General features: G+C 35.6%; 1 protein-coding gene across 1 annotated transcript; it reads left to right on the plus strand.

Moving 5' to 3' along the window:
* Positions 1–773: 773 nt before the first annotated feature.
* CCDC18 (coiled-coil domain containing 18) lies at positions 774–23,263 on the plus strand. The gene is made up of 25 exons (XM_010582756.1): positions 774–892; positions 1,075–1,225; positions 1,491–1,658; positions 2,618–2,727; positions 3,612–3,740; positions 5,791–5,887; positions 6,659–6,780; positions 8,345–8,654; positions 10,013–10,116; positions 10,222–10,382; positions 11,064–11,284; positions 12,038–12,148; positions 12,956–13,087; positions 13,875–14,009; positions 14,586–14,663; positions 16,140–16,256; positions 17,581–17,748; positions 18,196–18,338; positions 18,800–18,963; positions 19,827–20,040; positions 20,636–20,735; positions 21,802–21,918; positions 22,415–22,558; positions 23,067–23,141; positions 23,213–23,263. The coding sequence occupies exons 1-25, from the start codon at positions 774–776 to the stop codon at positions 23,261–23,263; spliced, it is 3,441 nt and encodes a 1,146-aa protein (XP_010581058.1).
* Positions 23,264–23,387: the final 124 nt, after the last annotated feature.

Genomic DNA, 23,387 nt, shown 5'->3' on the forward strand with positions numbered 1-23,387 from the left:
GCGGCGCGAAGGTGGAGGAGGGATCGCGGCCGGGCTGGGTGGCCGGCCGGCTCCGGAGGGACCCTCGTGGAGAGAGGGCGGGAGACCCTGGAGAAGGGCGGGCGGCGGCAGCGCCTCGCCCGGGAGCGTTGGTTTCTTTGAATTCTCTGACCGTTTCCCCATCAAAATATCTCGGACCCGATCTGGAAAGGCTTATTTGCTGTGGTGAAGGCTGCTCCGCCCCCCCCCCCCCCAAGCTTAGCAGCTCGCCTCCTCTGCGCTGTCGCGTCCTCGCTGCTCTGATGTTTTTTGATTTCGCTGGTCATTGGACAGCTAGGTAAGTTTTGCGTATTCGTTGTGTACGCCCCGTTACCTTTTAGGCACCCTGCCAGTTGCATGGACTTCTAAAGTAACTGAGATGGTTTGTACAAGAGATTTTTGGCAATTAGTGTAGAGCCGGTTTTTCCAGTTTTCGTCAGTGCCAATTCATGAAGCTTCTCCTACTTCATGAGTACATACAGAACTCTTTTTCTCAAGAAAGACAGTTTGTACGGAGTAATTTTTTTATCTAGTGAATGTGGGAAGAGGTAATGTGCGAAATGTACATTTGCATTTGGAAATTCAGTATTTCCTTTTTTGTATTTTTCTGTTTTTTTTCTCCTTTCCTTTTCTTCTATTTGCCTTATTTCTGTATTTTTAAGAGTATCTTTCCAAATAGTATTCACATACATTTAACAGTGTTTTAATATTAAATATTATATTAGCCATATGTGTTGGTACCAACGGAATACAATATGTGGACTTGCTCTGAAAGTGCTGATGATGAAGACCTGCTTGGAAATTTACAGTCATTACGGAATCAGCTGAGGAGAACTGAAAAAAACCTACAAACTGTAGAGGAAGAGCTTTCTAGGTATGAGTGTGTTTGGGAATGAGAACAGCCTGTCTCTTGTAGTCTAAATCTGTCTTATTCAGTGTAATGGATTATTGCAAGTAGCTCCTTTTGTGCTTTTCTTTTGAATACTCTTTATGAGCAATTTAAAAATAATAAAGAAAAATGGTGTAGCAACTTTTTATTCTCCCTCCTAGCACTAGTACAAGTGACCGTTATGGCCACTGCTTCAATGAGGCTGTAGACTTCACTCTGGAGGATCTTGTTCAGCCTAATTGCAACTATCAAGGCTTTTCCAACTGTAAGAAGAATGCTGGTAAAACATCTTGCCAGGATTTTCAAAGAAAATCCAAAGTAAATATTGTGCTTCATTACTCATTTTTATTACTTTTGTGTTCTCTTGTTATGTTTATGAATATTTTTTTGCTTGTAGGGCTTGGAGTTGATACGCTCTAGCATTGGGCAATTATATCGCAGAGCATTCTTAAACATAATATGATTGAAATACATTTGTTCTGCAGAGTTTCCATTGATGTATATATTGCTTACATATGCATATATACGTGCATGTGTGTGTGTATATATATATATATAAAAAAACCCCTTTTTTTATGTCTAGTCTTACTCAGTATCCACAACTTCTGATAAAACTGTGGAAGAAAATGAACGTCTAAAGGAGCAGCTGGATGCCCTTCATGAGCAAAATGCATCTTTGGCTTCTCAGAAACACTACCTAAAGAACAGAGTGGAAACAATGAACTTTGAATTGATGCAGTCAAAAACAAGAGTATGTATCTTCAGTGTATTCATCAAAAGAAACACCAAAACCACCAAGCCCCAAATGCCCCAGTGACCATGACTTTTGAGCCTGTAATTCCAAGCAAAACATGCTCTTTTTTTTGTCTTTTCTTAATCTATCTAAATTTAGTATTTAAACTTAATATTCTATCTCTTCATAATATTCGGCATTAATTTTGGAACAGAATAGTTTGGAATCTTTCTTCATGAGCAAAACAACTATATTAATTATAAATTCTATCTATTGATGTTCCCAAGTTCAATCTAAAGCCAGTAAGTCACAGAATGAAGAACACATTATGTAAGAAAATAGCTCAGTAATGTATTTAGTACTGTATGTTCATGTGTCTGAGCTACATTAAGATTAATGTGAATAATAATGGCACAGTAGTCATTTGTCTAGGAAATGAAAGATGTTGACCTTTCAGGTTGGATTAATATTATTTTGAAAAAGTGAAGGTGAGTTAGAAGGAAATATTGTATCAAATCATTACTGATTTACTATACGCTTGTATGTACAGGTTTTTTGGGGACAGTTATATAATATTTGGTTTATATGTAACATTAATAAAACATAGCTATGCTTAATGCTTTTTGTTTGAGAAATGTTGTCTCCCAGACAGTACAAATAAGTAGATAAACAAAATGTTTGTCTGTCTGGCATGGAAAGAACTAGAGGAACATAAACTTTTGGGGAAAAGCAAGAGATAAGGTCAACATATAAAGAAATCACTCTGCTAGAGAGTGTATCACACTGGAGTGGTGCTAGGAAACTTGAATGATGTTAAATGAGCAGAAAATTGGAGGTCAGTTTGTGTAGATGAACAAGCATCTTCTACAGTAAGGTTAAGAGCACCATGACATTCAGTAAGCAGATTGTTCTTATGCGTCTCACCTGGAGGTATATATTCAAGTGTTAATGAAACCCCAAATATGTTTGTATTTCAGATTTGTTATCTTGAATCAACTTTAGGCACACACTTAGTCAGCATTCCAAAGTTAAAAGAACAGATTGTAAACTTGGAAGCAGAAGTTTCAGCTCAAGATAAAATTCTGAGGTAGTAAGTGTACTTCTAAATCAACATTTTATTGTGGTCTGCTTGCTAGTCCAATCTCTTTTTCAGGATGACATAATAACTGGTACTGTGTGGGTCATGTAATCTGGGGCTTGAAACTTTCATTTCGGAGCCATATATAGGAGGAGGGAGGTGTTTTATTTTGTACTGATATCTTATATATGGGGAATGTACTTCAAGAAATAGAGACAAAAACAAGAAAGGCTGGTAAAATAAACCAGTTTATAATGTACACTAAATGTGAATGTACCCTTATAACTGACTAGAGTGATTGTATGCTACATGACTGCATATCTTCTGTAGTAAACAAGCATACATATTTTCAAACATGATTGTGCAGCATGTAGGGTAAAGGATCCTTTCTTCATGAATATATTAATAAAGGCAAATGGCCAAATAAAGCTAGTATAAACAGTGTCCAGAGGCTGTCAGGAAGACATACCTGGCTATCAGTTTATCTTACAACCTCATGCTATATAATATTCAATTAATGCCTTCACAAAACAAGTTAAAGTACTTATATTTAATTTATGTTTTAGCATTGTTTCCCACGTGTGTATCCTGACCAGTCGTACCTATTGCCAGAAAAACGGTGATTTCTACATTCAGATCTCATGACACAAAGCCATTTGGGTCCTTGGCAGTCGTGACATCTGATGCCTATTGATGAGGTTTGGACACTGCTCCAGACTGCAGATATACTCCTGGGGAGTCTGGAGACTATGGGTGTTCCAAACCTAGTTTTGAGAGTTGCAGCGTGTTTGATTAGCGCTTCTCAAACCTCATATGCAGAGAACAACAAAAAAAAATCTAGTTTCTTTACGAAAAAGTTCCTAATTTTTAGTTATGCTTTGTTTATTTGCTAGAGATGCAAAAGATAAACTAGATCAAAGCCAGAAGACAGGAATGGAAAGAGAAAATATGCTGCAAAGATATAAAAAGGACTATAAAAATCTGAAAATGGAGTTAATTGAACGAAGCAAGCAAGGAAAGAGGTAGCTAAGTAATTTTAATAAATGGAATACAGAACAGTAGTGTGTAAGTGTTTATTTCCATTGGCAGATATTGACTTCGTGGAATCAAATTATTTCTCTGCTTTATGGATATTTTTAAATAAATGGGGAAATTCTTTGTGAAGATAATTACTATTTAAATAGGTGTTTTTTAAATCTTGAAATTTGCTGATAGTTGCAGGCTGATATCATACACCAGTAACCAGTTTATCACCTGTTTTTTCCCTTCAGAATAGATGTACTGCAGTGGAGAGCTGAAATGTATCTAGAATGTATTTTTCCTGATTTTTTTTTTTAACTTTGTTTTGCAAGAACCTACAGCATATGCTCAGCACTCAGTATTCAACAGTACCGAGTGCTGTATTTTTGGAGTTTGTGTGAGGAAAGTGGTAGAAGCACAACTTAATCGAGAGAACACTTCTATGTTATCCTTAATCTTACCCGTCTATATGGTACTATTGAAAAGGGTGCTGTAATTCCATCCCAATCCCTGTTTCCCTTTCCTATTGCCTCCTTTAACCCAGTGGTTGTGTGGCTATGGGGAGGGTCCTTTTGACTATTGGAAGTTACCGTATACAATCCTATTACCTCCAAAATGTAATTTTAAAGAAATGAGAGGAATAAATAAAAAGATTCTTACCTGCCCAATTAATTTAATTGCATTACCTGGGGCAAACATTAACTGAATTAATGACTTATGAAAGCTTTTATTAGAATCATATAATTGTTTAGGTTGAAAAGACCTTTAAGATCATCGAGTCCAACTGTTAACCTAGCACTGCCTTTTGAATGCAAACCCTTTGTTTGGCTTGTCTACCTACCCATGAAATTAGTTCTAACCTTCCTATAGCTAGACAAATGGAAATACTGTGGGGCTTGTGCTACTCTGAAGAAATGTGTTAATTGATGTTCACTGTTCATTCAGAGCATGTGGGGTTGGAGCTAGCTGTACTTAGTTACCAGTTGCAAATGTAAACATTTTGGTACTTTAGAAAAGCTGAGCTTATGCCAGCTGTTAAAGGCAACAGATGGTGTTATGGTTAGTATTAACAATTATTATGGTTTGCCTTTTAATCAGTAATTACAACCACTTACTATTCTTTGGCCAAGCTAACTGAAGTGCTTTAGGCTAACACTATTTTGTTTGTTATACTGAAATCCCTTTATCCCCTTCTCTGAATACTTTTGCCATCTCCAAATGGGCAGTGGTCCTCAGGCTGAGAAACACTGATCTGAGGGTTGGCTGTACTTAGATGAGGCACTTGCCCCTTCCCCACAGTTCTCTTAGTGGAAGAGAGAGAAACAAATGGTACTGAGCAGCAGTAATTCTTGTGTGCCTGTGTTAGGTGTCCTGAACAGACTGCATACCTCAGCTGTCAGGAGGTTACTGTTCCAACTTCTTCCCTAGTGAGTAATGACAGGGGAAAGTAAGAGAGGGGCAGGGGTGAGGAGTAATAGACCAAAACAGTAGACAGTCTGGGTTCCTGCTTTGAACAGTTGCTCACCTCATATCATCCCAGTCTCAGCTTCCTTTACTATTATTGATTCCATCTCTCTGGTATCCCGCAAATAACTTATCGTTTGATCAGTTCCCACCAGTCTTGCATAATTCCATCATGAGAGCTCCTTTCAGTATTAAAATCTTTTCCAGTTTCCCTTAAGCAGTTGGAATTTTAAGGAGCACCCCTGTCTTCTGCTCCCTTATCATGCATGCTATCCCAGTCCCTAAAATGGGCTTTTACTGGTAGGGACAGGAGCATGATTTGAATCAAACTCTTTTTGAAGGGGAATCAAAAGTGTTTATTTTTACATTCTTAGTCTTATTGGAGTTTTGTTTATGTTAATATGCAAAGATGATATTTAAAATTAATTCATGCCTTGTGAAACTTTTTTTATTTAAGGCTTGGAAAGTTGGAAGAAGAAATATAGTTACCTGGAGCAGTTAATTTGGTAGCTGTTCTTAGTAACTGGAGGAGATAGTTACATAATGACTGAAATTTGTGGTTTTTAAAATTGGTATGCTTCTTTGCAGAGCAGAACAGCAAAGAAATGAAGCTTTGTTGAATGTGGAGGAGCTGACAAGAGCCTTCAAAAAGTATAAAGAGAAAATAACTGAAAAATTAGAAAAGGTAGGAGTTTTTTCTTCACTTGTTTTTGCCATGCTATTAGGATTTTGTTTCTTCCAATTAGCTGAGCAGCAAACAGCAACAGGTTCACCAGTGGGTCAATTGTTTCTGCTTGTCAGTGGCAAAGTCTTAAGCGAGGTGGGACAGGGTAAGCAACTGTTTGTGGTGATAACTTCAGTTACCCAGTTTTAAACTGTCTTCACGCAGTCTGGATGGTCTACGTCATTGAGGTATCCTAATACTGCTGGTGGGTTTTTTTGTCTCTTACTTGCCAGCTGGGAATTTTATGTTTTAAAAGTATGTGATCCTTTTAGAAGAACTCTGTTGACTCCATCTGTATAACCTGCTCAATGAAACATGAGCTAGAGAAAAGCTAAGATGAAAATGAAGTAATCTCCCAAAGTTCCAGTGGTCAAAATTGTTAATGCTTCCTGCCTTGTTGGAGGAGAAAATACAAGCCTGAGGCAGTAAGCTCTTACAGAGAATTTTTTATTTTATTATACTTCTTTCCTTATGGAAGGAGATTGCCAACCACAAATATGCCCTAAAATATTAAACCAAAATAACATTACTTTTTTCCTAAATGACAGAAAAAAAGAAAACTTCTTTGCCCCTCTCTTTTTCTTTACAACAGTGAGGAATAGAACTATCTATAGGCTTACCTGAAAGAAAAAAAGAAACAGCAAAGTGTTTATAGTATTCTTTTAAAAAAGCCTGTTGGCCATGGAAGCTTAGATTATTGTTGTACAGTAATGAAAAAAATTGCTTTTTAAGGTTAAAGCTGAAGAAGTAGTCTTGGGAAAACGTTTAATTAATTGTGAAAAAGAAAAAGAGAAGATGAATGAAAAGTGTGTCAGCTACAGAAAGGATCTAAACATCCTAGAAGAGCAATTAAGGTAATGCAAAGGCTTTTAAAAATTTCTGTACATTTATTTGAGAAGAAATTGCATGTTACAACTGCCACTCTGAACATGCTGCTCAATTTGCATAGTTCAAACCAAATCACGACCAGCATCAGTAAACACTTAGGATCAGTATCAGCAGTACAACAGACAAACCATAATGCTAAACAGGTAAAAAATGTTAGCATATACTTACAAATTTCTAAATGCTTTTCTATAACTAATCCTTGAAAGTTCTAATCGCACGCACTGCCACATACTCACAGTAACACGCAACACCCCACCAAGCCTTCTGGGAGCATAGGTTCCCTTGCCCGCACACTGCTTCTGTGGGAGATGCGGGTACTCTGGCTTTTTATATACCCGTTCTGCTGCCTGCAGTCTGCTAATGTACATGCCAATGAGAAAGCACCGTATTAGTTCACTTACACTGCCAGGTGTGAGTCCCTACTTGTTGCACACCATATTGTCAGTCCCTAGCTAGAATGAAGGATACTCTTGGCATCCGCTGGGGAGGCTGTGCTCAGGCCTGAACAGAGGTTGTGATGCTGACTGCAACTACTGGAAGTGTCAGACCAGGTTTGGACTGCTACTCTGTCCCCACTCCAAGGTCTTTTCCCACTGTTACAAATTTTTATGCTCCTTGTATGTTTCTTTTCAAGCTGAACCCCCTCTTTGCTTCAGAAGTCTTTTGGTAATTCCCTCATTACTTCAATGAGGGAAGACAACCATCAGCTGGTTATCTTTAGCATTATTAGGTTTGGACAAACACCACCTCAGACAGTTTTGGGTATCCCATTCACATGCGCTGTCCAGACTCACATTCCTGTCTTAACAATTGTTCTTTAGACCATTTTGGCAAGGGTGAGCAGTGTCTGAGCACCCTTACACTAGCCTGAGCCTGTTTAATAGCTCTCTGCTGATGATGGGCGTCTTTCCTCTAGACTGCCCTCTTTTGTCTGCTAACTTGCACTGGGTTTGGCATTCATCAGGACCTTTGCTAAGCTAATTCAGTTTACTAAATCAACAGGTACCTAAAAAAGTAAATAATTTGTGATGGACTAAAAATACAGTTAGCTTGCTGTGCAGTCAGATATGAGGGGAGAGAAGAAATAGGACCCCTTCCTCTCTTGTTAGTAGCAGAATGCTAGACTAGCTCAGTCTTAGTACTTTATCTTCATCCATTGTGATTTTAGGTGTCATTATTTTATCTTGTTCTTAAATTTCCTTGGCTTCAGCACAGTTAAAGCCACCTTCATCTATTACCTACCAGTGACTCTCCTGATAATGCTTAAAACTTTATTAAGTTGCTTAAGAATGAGCAGTAGTTTATTCTCTCCGTTTGTTTGCTGATAGCAGTTTGCATCTTGGTCCTTACAAACAGTGAAAGCTTAGTAAAGCAGTGAAAACTTTTCTGTCCTTTGTATAGAGCTAATCCTAGATTTTGAGAGGGATGAAACTAGTAAAACAGTGTAGTTATGGTGTGTCCTTCTAGTACTTTTAATAATGAAAATCTTCTATGTTGAGCTATACCTTTTAAATGGATATACTTTTTTAGGCAATTAAAGGAAGAGAATCATAGCACAAAAGAAAAAATTAAGACTCTAGAGGCAAAGAACACTGACGTGGTATCAATGCTGACTCGGTCTGATCAGAAGATCATTGAGCTTGAGAATGAACTTGGTGAAAAAGAAATAGTGCTTAAAGAGAAAAATGCTCTAATAAGTGAAAACGCAGAGCTGAGAGCACTTACTGCACAGCAACATAACCGCTTGAAATTATACCATCAAGAAATTGAAGACTCAAGGGAAGAGCTCAACATACTAGAAACCATTATTTCCCAGTTGTGTCTAAGTACATCTGAAGAGGTACAGTAACTGATACATCCTTAAAAATTGTATTGTGTCTCTTAAACAATTCGAACTGACATTGCATGGAAATCCTGTGATGTTCTTGAGAAATAATCTGAGTAAAATATCTTTGGTTTTCAAGATGCATGGATGACATGTTTTCTTAATTTAAATATCTTACTTTTGTCTTCTCATTCAGAACAAGGGATAGGTGCTTTCAAATTGATTAATCAGCAGGCATTTAAAACTACATTTTCCGTTCCTCTGTTCTATGTCTTGATTCTTCAGATGTATGTATATTCTCTAAAACATGATGATGTCCTATTATATGACGCAGAGGTTCTTCTCAGTAGGACAGCAGACGCATTTCATCACACAGCTGGAGTTGATGTGTTAACCTCAGCAATGGAGAAATTAGAGCAGGAGAGGTGTTCATAGGAATTTTTTTTTTTTTCTGGGAAAGAGAAGGCACACCTTCCCTGACTGTAAATGAACTTCTGTTTACCAGGATGAACCCTGGCTTATGAGCCTGAGGCTTGTATTGGTGAAGTTTATCGCTAAACTGACTGTGACTGGGAGAGTCATGTAAAAAACCCAAAGTTGTGAACTGACTAGGGTTAATGGAGGAATGGTTTGGGAAGTTGGGAAGGGCTAGAGAGACATACGAGGTCAGGAGTACAGATTGCATCAGGTATTGTTATTTTTGAAGTATGAATGTGAGTAGCTGTAATGAAAACAAAATCAAACATATGCTTTCTGTATGATAAGTATGCTTTCTGTATGATTTTGGAATGGCCAAAGTGACCTCTGCTGAAGAGAATACAGTAACTTGGATAAAAATTATGTTTTGGGCTGTTCTGACCATAGAACAGAAGATTTTCCATTTATTTGGAAGAGCCTTAAAAATTGTTTTTGGGCCCATTTGGAAAATACATTTTCTGGAAAAATTTGGGATTATTCTAGTAATTGAATGAAATATTCAGAAGCTCTCTGTAGCTTGAGGAAAAAATGGTATTAAATGCAGTCATCGAAATCTGAAAGGAAGCATGATGTGTAAGAAGTTCAAACAGTGGAATTACTGATAGTATCTCCATTTATTTAATTTTTCATAGCAAAAATGTTCATGCTTCAGTACCTGTACAAAGATACCTGAAGGAATGGTCTCAGTTTCAGAGGACTTTAATGCCTATAATTTCTGCTAATGTGAGACAAACCTGCAGTGCTCTGCAAGCACTTACGAGAATCATTTTAATGATCAAGTTATCCAAACTTTTAACATCCTAGTGTATATGTCTTTATATGCTAGTGTAACACATGAATTATGAAGCAACAAAAAGTCGATTTTGCACTGATCTTGGTTTTCCCTTAACTTTTAGCTTAAATGGCACCACTTGAAACACCAGCTATCCAGTTCCTCAACAAAAGAAGCTCTCTCTGAATCTTGTTTTGAATCGAATAAACCTTTGATTGCAGACCGAAGGTATAGCTTTCTGGTTACTGAATTATGGCAAGAATAGGTAGATAAGGTGATATAGAACTAGCACGTAGAAAGTACTTTAAATAATTGTCTCCTCCTTTATAATAGCATTAAACTGGCAATGAAAGAAGCAGAAATTCAGAAGCCTTGTGCAAACTTGACTATCTGTACTGGAGCTGAGCATCTTTCTAATGATAATGAAGGACAAGAAAATAGCAGGTTATGTGGCCTGGAAACAGAGCCTGTCAAATTGATCAGAAGTCAAGGAGGTAAGCCTACCAAAATAGCTGTGCAGTTCTGTCTGATTAATACAGAGAACAGGAATTTTTTTGGTGGTGTTTAAGTTGTTTTTATAGTGTTTTTTCAATATATCTCTGAGCTAACAGATACGGTTTGGTTGAACAGGGAGCATTTTGCCACCTTGGAATTCTGGAAATTGTCATGTTTTCCAGGCACAATATTCTTATTCCTTTTGCTAGTTAAGTTACTTGTTCAGCAATATCCAAGCTACGAGCTGTGTTGAAATAGAACGATGTATTTCTTTCTTTACGCAGGTTATGCTAAGGTTTCCATATTTTCTTTGATTCTTTTCTCTGTATCCTGCTGTTGCAGAATTTCTGCAATTGTTTCTGTGATTACTGTTGGGACTGCTCCATGAAATGACTTCAGGACACCTATAATGATGCTGTCTTCAATTTTAAATTTTTTTTTTGTCAGGTTTTTGTTTGTTTGTTTGGGGAGGGTTGTTTGTTTTCATGAATCACAGCTTTCAGTTAGATTACGGGGGAAAAAAAAAACCCAGTCTTGTTTCTGAATATGATATGTGTTAGTTCAATATGCTGTCACTAAATTATATTTCTCCTTTCTTTGGTTTGTATGATTATTTGCTTGAGTGCTGGTTTGTATGTTCTTTTATAATTAATCTTAAATTTATTTTTTCCTACTTTGAGAGAGGAGAACATGTCAACAGTTGGAACTTATCAGCAAACAATTTGACAAGGAGAGGCAAAGATTCCAGAAAGAGATAGAAGAGTTACGCACTAAACTGACGAAAGCAGATGATGTGAATTCATCTTTGAAGACCAGCATGGCTCAGAGAGCCAGTCAGTTTCAAATCATACAGGAAGACCTATTGAAGAAGGCTTCCAAAACTAGTAGCTTAGAGAGAGAAGTAAGTTTTTAGCAGCACTGAAAAAATATGTCACTTTTTGTTTAGTTCACTAATCAAAGATAGTTAAGACAAGTTATGGAAGAACTGCAATTGCCATATTAATTTTGAAATCTGGCTTATTTAAGAAAAATTGGATATTTGTTAGTTGTCAGAAATTTCATTTTAAAGCTGATACATAGTTAGTGGGCTTTACTACTACTATTTTGATTTGTTATGTGGAAAATATGCACAGTCTTGTTGTTTTGGTTGAATTAATGTCTAATCTTAAGCAATAGGTGTTGAAGGAACAGTTGTATTTTTCCTCACTAAATGTTAGTACAGTTGCCAGAGATGAACATCATTACCGGAGAGGCACGAAAGAAAGAAATTAAGCTTCAGCTAGCTCTTCTCTGGTTGAGTAAGTTAAAATGCTAACGTTTACATTCTGGTGGTAATTTGTTTATAGAATTCCAGCACATTGGGATTTGCAGTATATCCTAATAATGGCCATAAATGTTATGAATCTGTAATAGCTAATTCCCTCATATGGCACTGATAATGATCATGAATTGGATAAATTTCAGGTAAATTGTTCTGAATTCTTCTCTGTAAGTAATAAATTTTAATAGATCATTAAAAAAATAATTAATTAATTAAAAATACTAGGAAATAGTAGTAGCTGAAATTGAATTGGTGGTAAGAAAGTACATACAAATACTTGAATAAACCCGAAACAGTTGTCTTCATGCTGTTTTGTGCCATATTTAATTTCAGGTAACAAAGAAATCTTCTCAACTTTCTGCGCTTGAGAAACAGTTGGAAGAAAAGACTATTGCTTTTTCTGCTGCTGCAACAAGAAATACTGAGTTGGAACAGGAACTCATGGTAAAGTGTTCTCAGTGAGAAACTACATTTATGTAAAAAGACATAAATGGATATTAAAGTTTAAGTTAAAACAGTATTATTCCACGTATTCAAAATGGATAGACTTTCAGTTCTGCTAAACAATCTGCAGTTTTTAGACAGTGCAGTTTTTAAGAACTGAATCTTGCTTCAAATAAAACATCCCTTTTTTCCTGCTTTTGAACACGGTGAGTTATTAATGGACATGTTACTTTTTCCTTATGATGATATGTGCAATGAAAATCTGGTCCTATTGAAATCAATTGTAGCATTGCCATTTGTTTCAGTGAAATATATGTAGACCTGTGAATAAAAGAGTCTTCTAAATGGTAATAAGTGAAGAGGGTGGTCTAACACTTGGAGCACTGTAAATTCTGGTCTGGGTATTGTTACGCAGACTTCTTTAGTTTTGGGAAGTGGTCTAAGGCTGCTCAAAAAGGAAACTACTTATGCGGTCCCTTTCAAAAGAAAACCTGTATTTTAAAGATTCCATCTATCCGTGTGAACACAGAATTTCTTTTTGTCTTTGTCAGAAGTTCCTTGCTCCAGTTGCTATAATCTGTGGCAGTAGTCCACCTTGCCAGACACCTTGTCTCTGTGTAGTGGCCGCATTTAGGGGGATTCTCTACCTATGTTATAGGTGTGACATCCTTTGAGATGCTGTGTAAACCCAGTATTTTCTGGGTTGTTCTTTTATGAAATCTAGGAACTCGGTCATCAAATAAAACACTATTTAATTTCACAGCTAAATATTTTTATTAAGTCCTTTTTGTTGTTGCTGTTTCCCAGGGAAAAAACAGACGCATTCATGAGTTGGAAACAACTATCAGTGAAGAACATGAGCAAGTAACTTCTGCTTTTGAAAAAGCAAAGTTGGTTCACCTTGAGGAGCACAAAGAGATGGAGAAACAGATTGAACTAGTAAGACCTTCTTTGTGTGCCAGTATGTATGATTGATACACTTGGTAACTTTTTTCCTATGTTAATTTGTCTTTTTAGTAATTCTGAGGCAGATGTCCAATTAAAAAGTTGTATTAAAAACTTATCTCTTCTCCCAGCTTTTCCTGATTTTAGTTCACTTTCCATCTAACACTACACAATCTCGTGATTTCCCTCCGAGATCCCATATCCTCTTTTCTGCTCAACTGAAGAGAAATAGGGACTTAGGAAGAATACTGTTGTTCTTCACTCCAAACACCTAGCAAAAAAAAAAAAAAAGTGTAGCGCTTTTGCCTACTGGGGTTAAACCATGACAGCTTCTAACAGTACTCTCTCATTTGCTGAACCTCTGCCAGCCTGAGCCTTGTGAGCATCTGTGTTCAGGGAGAACTGTTGGTAGGTTTTTCAGGCTTTAGAGAAGAATCCTGTTGCTTCATGTGAGTAGAAATATAACCACGGCTATTTCTAGCTGATCAAGAAGCTTGTCATCTTTTACTAAAGAATGTATGCATGTCTTACTGTCTTGGCTGTTGACAGACAATTACACTCTGCCTGCCCTCATTCTCTTGATTCTCCTCTTGCTTTAAAATACTAAGTGTATGGGATTTCTTGATTTATTTTTTTTTAAGACTGTGCAATACTGCTGATTGCAGGAATGTATTTACTGTTTATTTTTAAAGTGATGGGTGAATAGAACTGAATGACATATTTAGATGCACATGTTCTCTGAAAAAGCTTATTAAAATAATAAACCATTAATTACGGGCAGCTTCAGACACAGCTGGAGAAGAAACATCAACAATTCATTGAACAAGAGAAAATAATATCTATTTTGCAACAAGATGTTATACATAAACAGCATCGCATTGAATCATTGGATGGGCTGCTGACAGAAAGCAGAGAGGTAGGGTTGGCTCTTGACTTTCTTTAAATGCAAATCAAGCGAGTGACTAATAATGATAAGCATATCGATAAACACATGGAAAAACTGGAGAAAATGAAATATACTTACGTTTTTGCTCCTTAATTCTTGTTTGAATAATTGGCTGAATCTAGTGTAGTCCCCAGCTACTACTACCATACATTGTACAAACTTAAATGACCTTTCATTATTTTCTTTATCAGCATTCTGTTTATGCCTCTGGTTGGCACCTTAGACTTCTCACTCTAATCAAAGGAAAGAGATCTGGATAAAGAACAATTGCATCTATTCTGCACTAGGTAGAAACCCAAGAATGTTCTATTATGGCAATGTTTTATTCCTTTTAATAATTCCTGCTGCTGCAGAATATGAAGGGATACCTATCAAGAACCAAATTCACTTCAGAGTACGATGTACACAAAAACAGTATACAAGCAATTGTGTTTTAAATACACTGATATTTTTTCCCCCTGATTCTTGGTATCAGTTTTTATTAGTTGAATTGCTGTTACTATATTTACATTTTGTTCTCTTGAATAAAAATATGTGTACAAACAGGAAATGGAAAATCAAAATGTCAAGAAAGATCAAGGATTGAAGATGCTGAAAAGTCAGCTAACAGAAGAAACAATCAAAGTTAGTGACCTCTCTAATTTTCAATTATTAGTTTTAAAGTTTGCAGTAATGGTGTATTTTCTTTTATCCTGAATAGAAAAAATACATTAAGGCAGCTTTATAGAAATTTGTCTCGTGTAAATATTTCAGAAGTCATTAAGCTGAAGTCTTTGCTTTTTTTTTTTTTTTTTTTTAATTAAAAGAAGCATGGTGAAACCCACAGTAAGAGATTATGCAATGCATAATTGCTTTATAAAATTACTGTAGTTACAAATAGGGCAGATTTGTGCTGCTTGTGCTCTTAAAGTAAAACACTGTCTAACAAAGATAATGTTATGTGGGTTATTGCCCTAGATACAACATAATTTTAGATATATGTGATACTATAATATTGGTCATGTTTTTAGCCATCTATACCTCTTCCTAGTGTTTGCCTGATAAATATTTTCCATGCAGCACTTGCAATGGTTTTTTAATAAAACATTGCCATATGGTGATTTACCACAGTCAGGTTTCAAACAGTATTAAATCTTCGGGATATCACTAGGAGATGATCCTAGGGACTTAGCTGGTAGCATGCTCTTTCTGAACTTGTGTTGGACCAGTTTTCTATCCAAGTGGCTAGTATTTGGGATGTTTTCCACAGATTTAAAATTAAGACCCATTATCACTTCGCTTCAAAAAACCTCTTGATTCGGGTGGGGAGAGAGGTATACAATCCAGTATGGTTTAGAAAACTGATAGTATTGAAAGCATTAGCCAATCTGCAGCTAAATTCAACATAGTTCTCGTTGATGAGAAAAGTCGTCTTAGCATTGAAACCAACACTTAAGAAAAGTTTAATTACTATGGCTTAAGACCTCTGGGGGTTTGTTCATTATAACTTTTATCCGATCAAGGTTCTAAGATATTTGTTAGAGATTACTCAAATCCAAAATAATAGTAAAAGGGTAAAATAGATTAACAGTGTTGACATTGCTAAAAGCTTTTTCCTTTCCCTTTTGGTAGAACTCAGGCATTGTCTTTCAGTGCAGAAAGAAAAAAAAATGCTGCTTAGTAGCTTTCTGAGAGGAATTGTATTAAGATCTGAATATTATTTTTGAAAAAGACTTGTCACAATTCACATATGATCATTCCAAATTTATTTGTACAATTCTATATGTAATAAAATGTGGATTAATGATTTGGTATTGGGCATATGTTTGCTTTTAAATTCTAGTTACTGATAAATACCGGAATATCTTCTCATCACTGATAGTCTTATCTGATTTAAACATCGTCTAAAGTATTGTAATTTAATTTCACAAATAATTTTAATTTCTGAATACTATTTCAGTTTTAAAGTTTATCAGAATCTTCCAAGCCTGTTTTAATATTCTTTAGATAAAAATGTAGCTTTTCAGAAATTTTACACAAAAATGTTTTTTAACACTTTTTTTAGACTCGTTAATAAAAACCATGCCATGCAATATTAAGTACTCTGTTACATGCAACTAGGTGAGACAACTCAAGTCAGCACTGGATGTGTGTAAGGAAGAAGTTGCACTGTATTTGAATCAGTCACAAGAAAATAAGGAGATATTTGAAAATCAGCTCAAAAAAAAGTCTGAAGAGGTAACAGCTTGTTTTAACAAGTCTTCTGTATTGCAGAGAACACTTGTTAGGAATGATTTAATCTAAAACTCCATGAAGTAAGAGACAAAACATTTGCAGCAGGAGCTGTGAATAGGAAGCAAGACTATACATTTGTGAGGGTAAAAGGGAAAATCATAACTAAGAAACACTGGATAAGCTTAGGGAAAAGAAGTACAAAGATAAATGAATTGTTGAAAGCAGTAACAAAATCAGAATTAAGTGAAAGAAAGCATTATCTTGGAAAAAAATGGAGACAGCATTATTGCAATATAAACTTAGGTGCACATAATTGATCTGTGTTTCAGGTATCTTATTGGGGAAGAAGTCCTGGACATAAGAAAATATTTACTTCAAGCCCCTGAGTTTTATCACACTTTCTACTACTACATGAAAGCAAGGAAGAATTAAGTTTAACTATTAGTAGTATGAATTTTTATTTGTGGGGATGCCTAACCACATGAACTAGTTGTCATAGCAGGCTGTTCATGTGGGTGCTGCCCTACCTGCTGAGAGATAGGCTCTAGTCAACTGGAGATTACTAGACCCTGTACAGGAGTAACTGCATGGAGATCTATGGTCTGTGTTACTCATAAGCGTGTGATATTTACTGCTGCTTTCTAAGCCCTAAAATCTGTTGTTCTTATACTGCATATAAGGAGATGGGATACTGTGTGAAATCAAGGGTAGCAAGTGAGGCTTTGTAATTGTGACCAGTGTTTTCATAAGTGGCAGAATCACTACTTCCACTTTGGGGGGAGCAGTTAGTGATTTTTTTTTTTTTTTTTTTTTTTTTTGAGAAAATTCTTGGTATTCATCACTGAGAAATCAGACTATTCAATATGTGATAAGTTAGGCACTCAGAATTCCTGTTTTTTTATTGAAATGACTGTTGTCATAGAGGCAGAAAGAAATAGGGGAGGCTCAGAACAGAATCTCAAGGGGGAAACAAGGACTTTGAGAAATAAAGAAGAGTGACAGAAATAAAAGTAGTTCCATAATTTAGAAATGAAAAATCTTTGTTCTGTATGTTTTTAAGGTACTGACCAGTTTAGGTATATTTAGAAAGCAAGAAGTAAAAAAACTGGGGCTGATAAATTACTTCTGTCCTCACTTTATAAAGCACAACTCAGTGATGAATTATGGGATGTGTTATGTACTGTTGAAACTGTAATGCAACTAAATTCAGAGCCAGAAGTTTTATGAATAATAGGTGTGATTCTGTGCTCATTGAGACTGAAGAGAATAGCTGATGCAAGTGCAAATAAAAATGTTTTATTGTAATGGAAAATAAATGTGTTTTCAGGTTCGTTATTTACAGAAAGAAATAAAACTAAAAGATCAGAATATTCAGGACACAAGTGAACAAAATATTCTCCTACAACAAACTTTGCATCATCAGCAGCAAATGTTACAGCAAGAAACTATTAGAAATGGGGAGCTGGAAGATAATCAGATTAAACTAGAAAAACAGGTACAGTATAGTGAGAAGTGTCTACATAAAGACAGATTATTAAATGCTTTTTTATATATTTTTGTAATACCTTTAAAATCTGAATGTTTCTTTGGTAACTGAGTTGGTAAAGAGTTCAGTGGTTGGTTTTGTCTTAAACCAGGTTCTGTGCTATCAGAAACTCTAGCTAGCATTAGAGGGGCTAAGTACTTGGAAAATCAAACCCTAGACTGCAATTAAGGAGAGGTGTATTGAAATTCAGAAAGTTGAATCTTGTTATATTTTCTAGGAACTATTTGTCTTTCAAATGTGACTGCAAAGTTCTAGTCTTAAATTATACACAATTTTAGACTCTAAAGAAATCTGTTGTGTTAAAACTCTTGCTATGCGAGTTGCAAGACAAGGTTGTATATTTCTTTGGTATGTAATTTAAAAGTACCAACACTTCTTAAATACCATTTTAAATAGGTATCCAATTTGGAACAAGAGCTTCAGAAGCAGAAAGCATGTGCAGAAGATGAGTTGAGAAAGGTAGAGGAGAAACATCGCCTAGCTGCTCAGGAAGCAGATTTAAACAGACAGAAAGTGGATGAACTTAATGGTACAATCAGGTAGGTTAGAATAACTGAGAGGTATATTCTGCAGATAGACATATCAATAAGAAAGACTGCTCTCTGAAGTGGTATTCAGCTATGTAGTCATGCAGTTTGTTCTCTGTATGAGCATAGACTGGAAATCAGAAGGGAAGTTATCCAGCAGAGGCATGACTTTCTGGAACAGTCTTCCAGTGGAATTAATGTATGTCCCAGCAACCTATTTAGCCTTCAGATGGCACTTCATAATGCAATTCAATTCATAAATATATCAAGTTGCTTGTAATTCTAGATACTAGATTCTAGGAGGGCTTGGTAGTCTTAAAGAATATGGTTTTGATTGCGAGAAAAGCCTACTTAACATGATGTTTTTATTGCTATTTTATGCACAAATGCTTGTCATCTTAGAGCATGTAAGGACATAGATATGTTGCTTTTGTTATTACAAGGTTCATTTTGTTCTGGTTGCTTCTATTTAGACAAATTAAATTGGAGATGGATCAGTGCAAGAGTGAACTTACTAGTATGGAAAAGGAAGTAGTGCAATTAAAACGAGATGGTGAAGACAAAGCAATGCAGATAAATCAGTTGGATATTATTTTGGAAGAAGCACGATCAGAGCTCAATGAAAAGGCAAATAAGGGTAATTTTGCTATTTTGTTTCTCAAGCTTCCTTTCATCATGCTTTTTCTCTGTATATATTAGAATAGACATTTTAATTTTTCCTTTTTCTGCTGTTGTTTTATAATCAAGTCCATGAGAGTAAAAATATGATAATTTTGATGGAGAGATTACTTTTTTTTTAATGTGTTGGTAATTCCATAGTTTTAAAAAAAAAAGAAAAAAAAAAAAAAAAAACCAAAACACCACCCCCCCCCCCACCTCAAAAAAACCCACAGACTTTTTTTTAATGTACCTTTGCAAAGTCTCACTTCTGTGGGAGGTACCTTTACCCCAGGTGAAATGAGTAAGTAGTTTTATCTGTAAATTGGTAATGCAAATTGTTAATGTGGTAACCAAACAATACATGTAGATTTAATAAAGGCACATGCTATTTACAAAAATTCAGCTCTTTAAAACAAACAGAAAACCACACAAGAGAGTCTATGGAAATAACAAACTTTCCAACCCCTCCTCCTCCATTTAATTTTACCATTCTTTTACCTAGAGGTCTTACTAGCAATTCTGCTTGCATTTTCCATAGCACTACATATTCAGTTACTGTGTTGTCTCTGTACTTTCTCCTTGGCCAAATGTTTTTAGGTACATCCTCATATTTCAAGTCAAGTATAGATTATGAGCTGAATAAAACCAGCCAGGACTTAGGTGACATGAAAACATTGTTGTATAACCTCAGAAGTCACTGTTTTTCTAGATTTTCCTAAAAATAGTGTTACTGAAAATTGATTATGACCACAAGTGCTAGTAGGCAGCAGTGTTGCATAAAGACTCTGACTTACCGATGATTAAACATTTTGTGTTTTGTGTTGCGTGTGTGTAAAATAGTGAATGATTTACAAGATAAGCTGCTTCAAAGTGAGACTTGCCACAGGGAAGCCTTACAGAAAATAGTAGAACTAGAATCTGCATTAGAGAATGCCCATGGAGAATTAAAAATCACTTCAACACAGCTTCAGGAATTGCAAGATGCATTACAGAATGCACAGTCCTCTTTGGAGAAGAAGCATGTTGCTATCATGGATCTAACAACTGAGCTCAGGTAAGCTGTTATCTTTTCCATCATAAAAATTTAGTTGTGTTAGTTTTTTGTTAGGAGTAGCAAGTACTTTGGATGGTCTTTTTTTTTATCTTCTCAGCAGCTCTCTATAATTTGTCGGTGGTTTGTGGCTGTAAGATAACTTGATACACTAGCTCCTCAGCTCACTTTAAATTTCTAAAAGTGGTGCTGAATTCTTTTTTGGGAAATCTGTTTTAAAATCTGCTAAAATTATCTTCTGAATCCCAAAATTGTGAAATAATTGTAAGAGGAATTACTTTCTTTTATAGTGAAATTGTCCTGTTTCCTTTCTGACCATAAATTAATGTTACTTTCTTCTGTACTATTATTTTTTTAAAAACATGTTGTCCTGATAACCAATTAAATAACTTGAATAATGAAGCTATTGGGAAATCTCCACCTGGAATATAGTTAACAGAATTATTTCATTTGGATTTGTCCTTTGCAATCAATTATTTGATTCATGTTTTAGAGTAATTTGGCTTTAAGTAAGTAATAGATCTCATGATTTCAAACTGGATACTTGAACCTAAGCAACTGAATGTGCAATAAGCAATTAAACATATGAGAATTTCAGGTACTGCAAGGGAGAAATTGAAGAAAAAAAGCAAGAACTCCTTGACATGGACCAGGCATTGAAAGAAAGGAACTGGGAACTGAAACAAAGGGCAGCTCAGGTCAGACCATTTCAAATATGTTAATGACAGCTATTCCTGTTACGTAGTAGATAACTTATAAAAAGTCCACTAGGTTTAATTGCCTTCACACATCATTCCAAACTGTACTGTTAATATAGCCACAGTGTCAACCTCAAAACCAGCTGTATGTTGCTGAAGCCTTATGGTACCAGGAAAATCAGGTGGTGTTCCCCTAAGGGAAACAGGTTGTGTTCCTTCATGAAAACCTGTCGCATAATTCTTCCTTAGTAATAAAGTTACAGGACAACTGTTGTTGTCTTGATGTTTAAAACAAAGGAAAGATCTGCACTGAAGTGTGCTTGGAGGTGATAGATTCCTTTTTTGCACTGGAGCATATTAGTTCTAAATCAGCATCTAAATATGAAACAGTATCTTTGTTATGAATAAATTTCTGTAGCTCACTTGAAATGCTTTCAGTCTTTTGGTCTGGCTTCATGATTTTATCTCCATCATGGAAAAACTATTCTGTCACTTATAATAAGCCTTCTAGTAGGTATTTCCTGCAGGAGTTACCAGCCTTTGTATCCAAGACTATTTGAGGTGCAGAGAGAAGGAGGGGTGGGGATTTAAAAAAAAAAAATAAAAAAAAATCTGTTCAAGGAACTGATACTGTAAGGAGGCCAGACCTTCCAATATATTCTTGCCGCAGTACCCTGTGAGCTGCTCCGGGAATTCATCAAAGTGATAGGATTTCTTTTGCTTTGGCAAAATTTGGCACTTTCTAACAAGATGTATTAGTATACTAAGCTACTCATTACGTCCGTTTAAAATGAGAACTAGTTTTGTGTTCTGTGTACCTGAGAACCAAACATACTTAGTTATGGACTTTTTCCCGATTTTTCCCCTATTCTCTTTGTTTTGGCCCCTATTTTTTTAAACAAGATAGCTAGGGTGCATTTTTATATTGTCTGCTTGAGACAATATTCTTGAGACTACAAAGGATTAGTTTCATTCCTTTTGCTGTCATATTTTGTAATATTGCTTCTTAAAATCCGCATACTAGTTCAAAATAAAATATTGTCTTTTCTTCCTTTTTTACCTCTAGATTACACAGTTGGATATGACAGTTCGTGAACATAGGGGAGAAATGGAACAACAAATAATTCGATTAGAGTCCAATTTAGAGAAGTCAGAGCTAGAAATTAAGGAATGCAATAAACAGGTAATTCTTGCTTAAATTAAAAAAACAGTTTCCCTAACAAAGGGCAGTTAATTCTCTGAGAAAGTCTGGTCCTAGGACACAGTAGCTGGCCAGGTTTAATCTAGAACAGGAAAATTGGTTCCTTATTGTAGGGAGAGAGAAGGGAGTACCTTAATAGTGTACCAGCAAAAATATTTTATGTTGTCAATTAAAACTAAAAATTTTGCAGGGAAATACCAGTATAAAAATGAATTTTTTTTTTTTTTTTTTTATTTTTTTTTTTTTTTTTTTTTTTTTTTTACTTGATACAATATAGCTCCCAAATTGCTGGTCCTTTATCCATTTGATAAAGGAAAATATTGACAAAATAAAAATAAAATAGAAAATTGACAAGACAATACAAAGTCAGAGGTAATACTGATGGTATTGGTGAGTTTGGTTTGGGATGTTGGGTTTTTTTTCCTTGTCCTGATTTCAGTAAAATATCAGTTCTGATTTAACTGCATTTTCTGTTCAGATTGAGAGCTTAGAGAAGAAACTTCAGCGTTCTAAAGATGAGCTTCGTGAAAAAGAGTTTGAATTGCTCCAGAGAGATCAAGAAATAAATCAGCTGAAGAAAAAAATAGAAAGAAAACAACAGAGCCTAGAAGCTCTTGAAAAGGTAAAATGTTCCTTAAATACACAAAAAAATTTAACTTTTTAATACCATTCTCATAACTGCCTAGAAGAAATGATACGATGTCTCTTTAGAATAAGTGTCATTACTTTTCCCCAAGTAGTTGTATTGTATATCCTGGTGTTTGCTGAATCTTAATCCCCTAAAGTTAAACCAGTTTAATGATTTAAAAATTACAAATTTAATGGCACACTCTTAATTGTCTGCTTTGTGGAGAAATTTGAATATTGCTTATCTGTAGTAACCTGATGTTCTGGCTATGGGTGTGATCTTCCATGAAATGAAACGAAACAGTATGCTGTATGATAAGAGCTTCTTATGACTTGGGTAGCTATCTTATGAAAATAATTGCATCAAAAGAGCACTGAGATTTAGCATGCTTATAGGAACAAGAAGAGAGAAATTTTTGGCATGGTGAATGGGAGCACACAGATAGAACAGAAAAGGTAGCTAATTTTACTTTATGAATGATACAAATCTTTGGTTTGGAAAGTCACTACAAGTGCTATCTGAGATAAACAGGCTTTCTGCAGAAATAAGTTCATTAAAAGATGCTTGCCAGCTAAAGGTAAACATCAAAACTGAAATGGTTCCTGCCATTTTGATTATGCTGCATTTGTATGTTATTTCTTTCCCTAGGATAACGTATTGGAGAAGTCTTCTTTCTGTGTAGTCACCAAAGGCATTTGATCTATATTCTAGATCATGGGGGCTTGGCTGTGTCGCAGCTGAATATGAAAGTTCTTTCACTGCAAATTAAAGCAGTGTCAGCTCTTCCATCTTGATTTCTGTTAAAGGTTATTTATGACAGTTG

The sequence above is a fragment of the Haliaeetus leucocephalus genome, unplaced genomic scaffold (genome assembly GCF_000737465.1).
Source record: "Haliaeetus leucocephalus isolate CR32 unplaced genomic scaffold, Haliaeetus_leucocephalus-4.0 Scaffold848, whole genome shotgun sequence".
In the NCBI taxonomy this organism is placed as follows: Eukaryota; Metazoa; Chordata; class Aves; order Accipitriformes; family Accipitridae; genus Haliaeetus; species Haliaeetus leucocephalus.

Bases quoted from the DNA above. Each gene is read 5' to 3' on its own strand.
- CCDC18 (XM_010582756.1), top strand. From the start codon at position 774: ATGTGGACTTGCTCTGAAAGTGCTGATGATGAAGACCTGCTTGGAAAT. The intron at 1,659-2,617 runs GTATGTATCTTC...TTTGTATTTCAG, and splicing joins TGATGCAGTCAAAAACAAGA to ATTTGTTATCTTGAATCAAC. The intron at 2,728-3,611 runs GTAGTAAGTGTA...TTTATTTGCTAG, and splicing joins GCTCAAGATAAAATTCTGAG to AGATGCAAAAGATAAACTAG.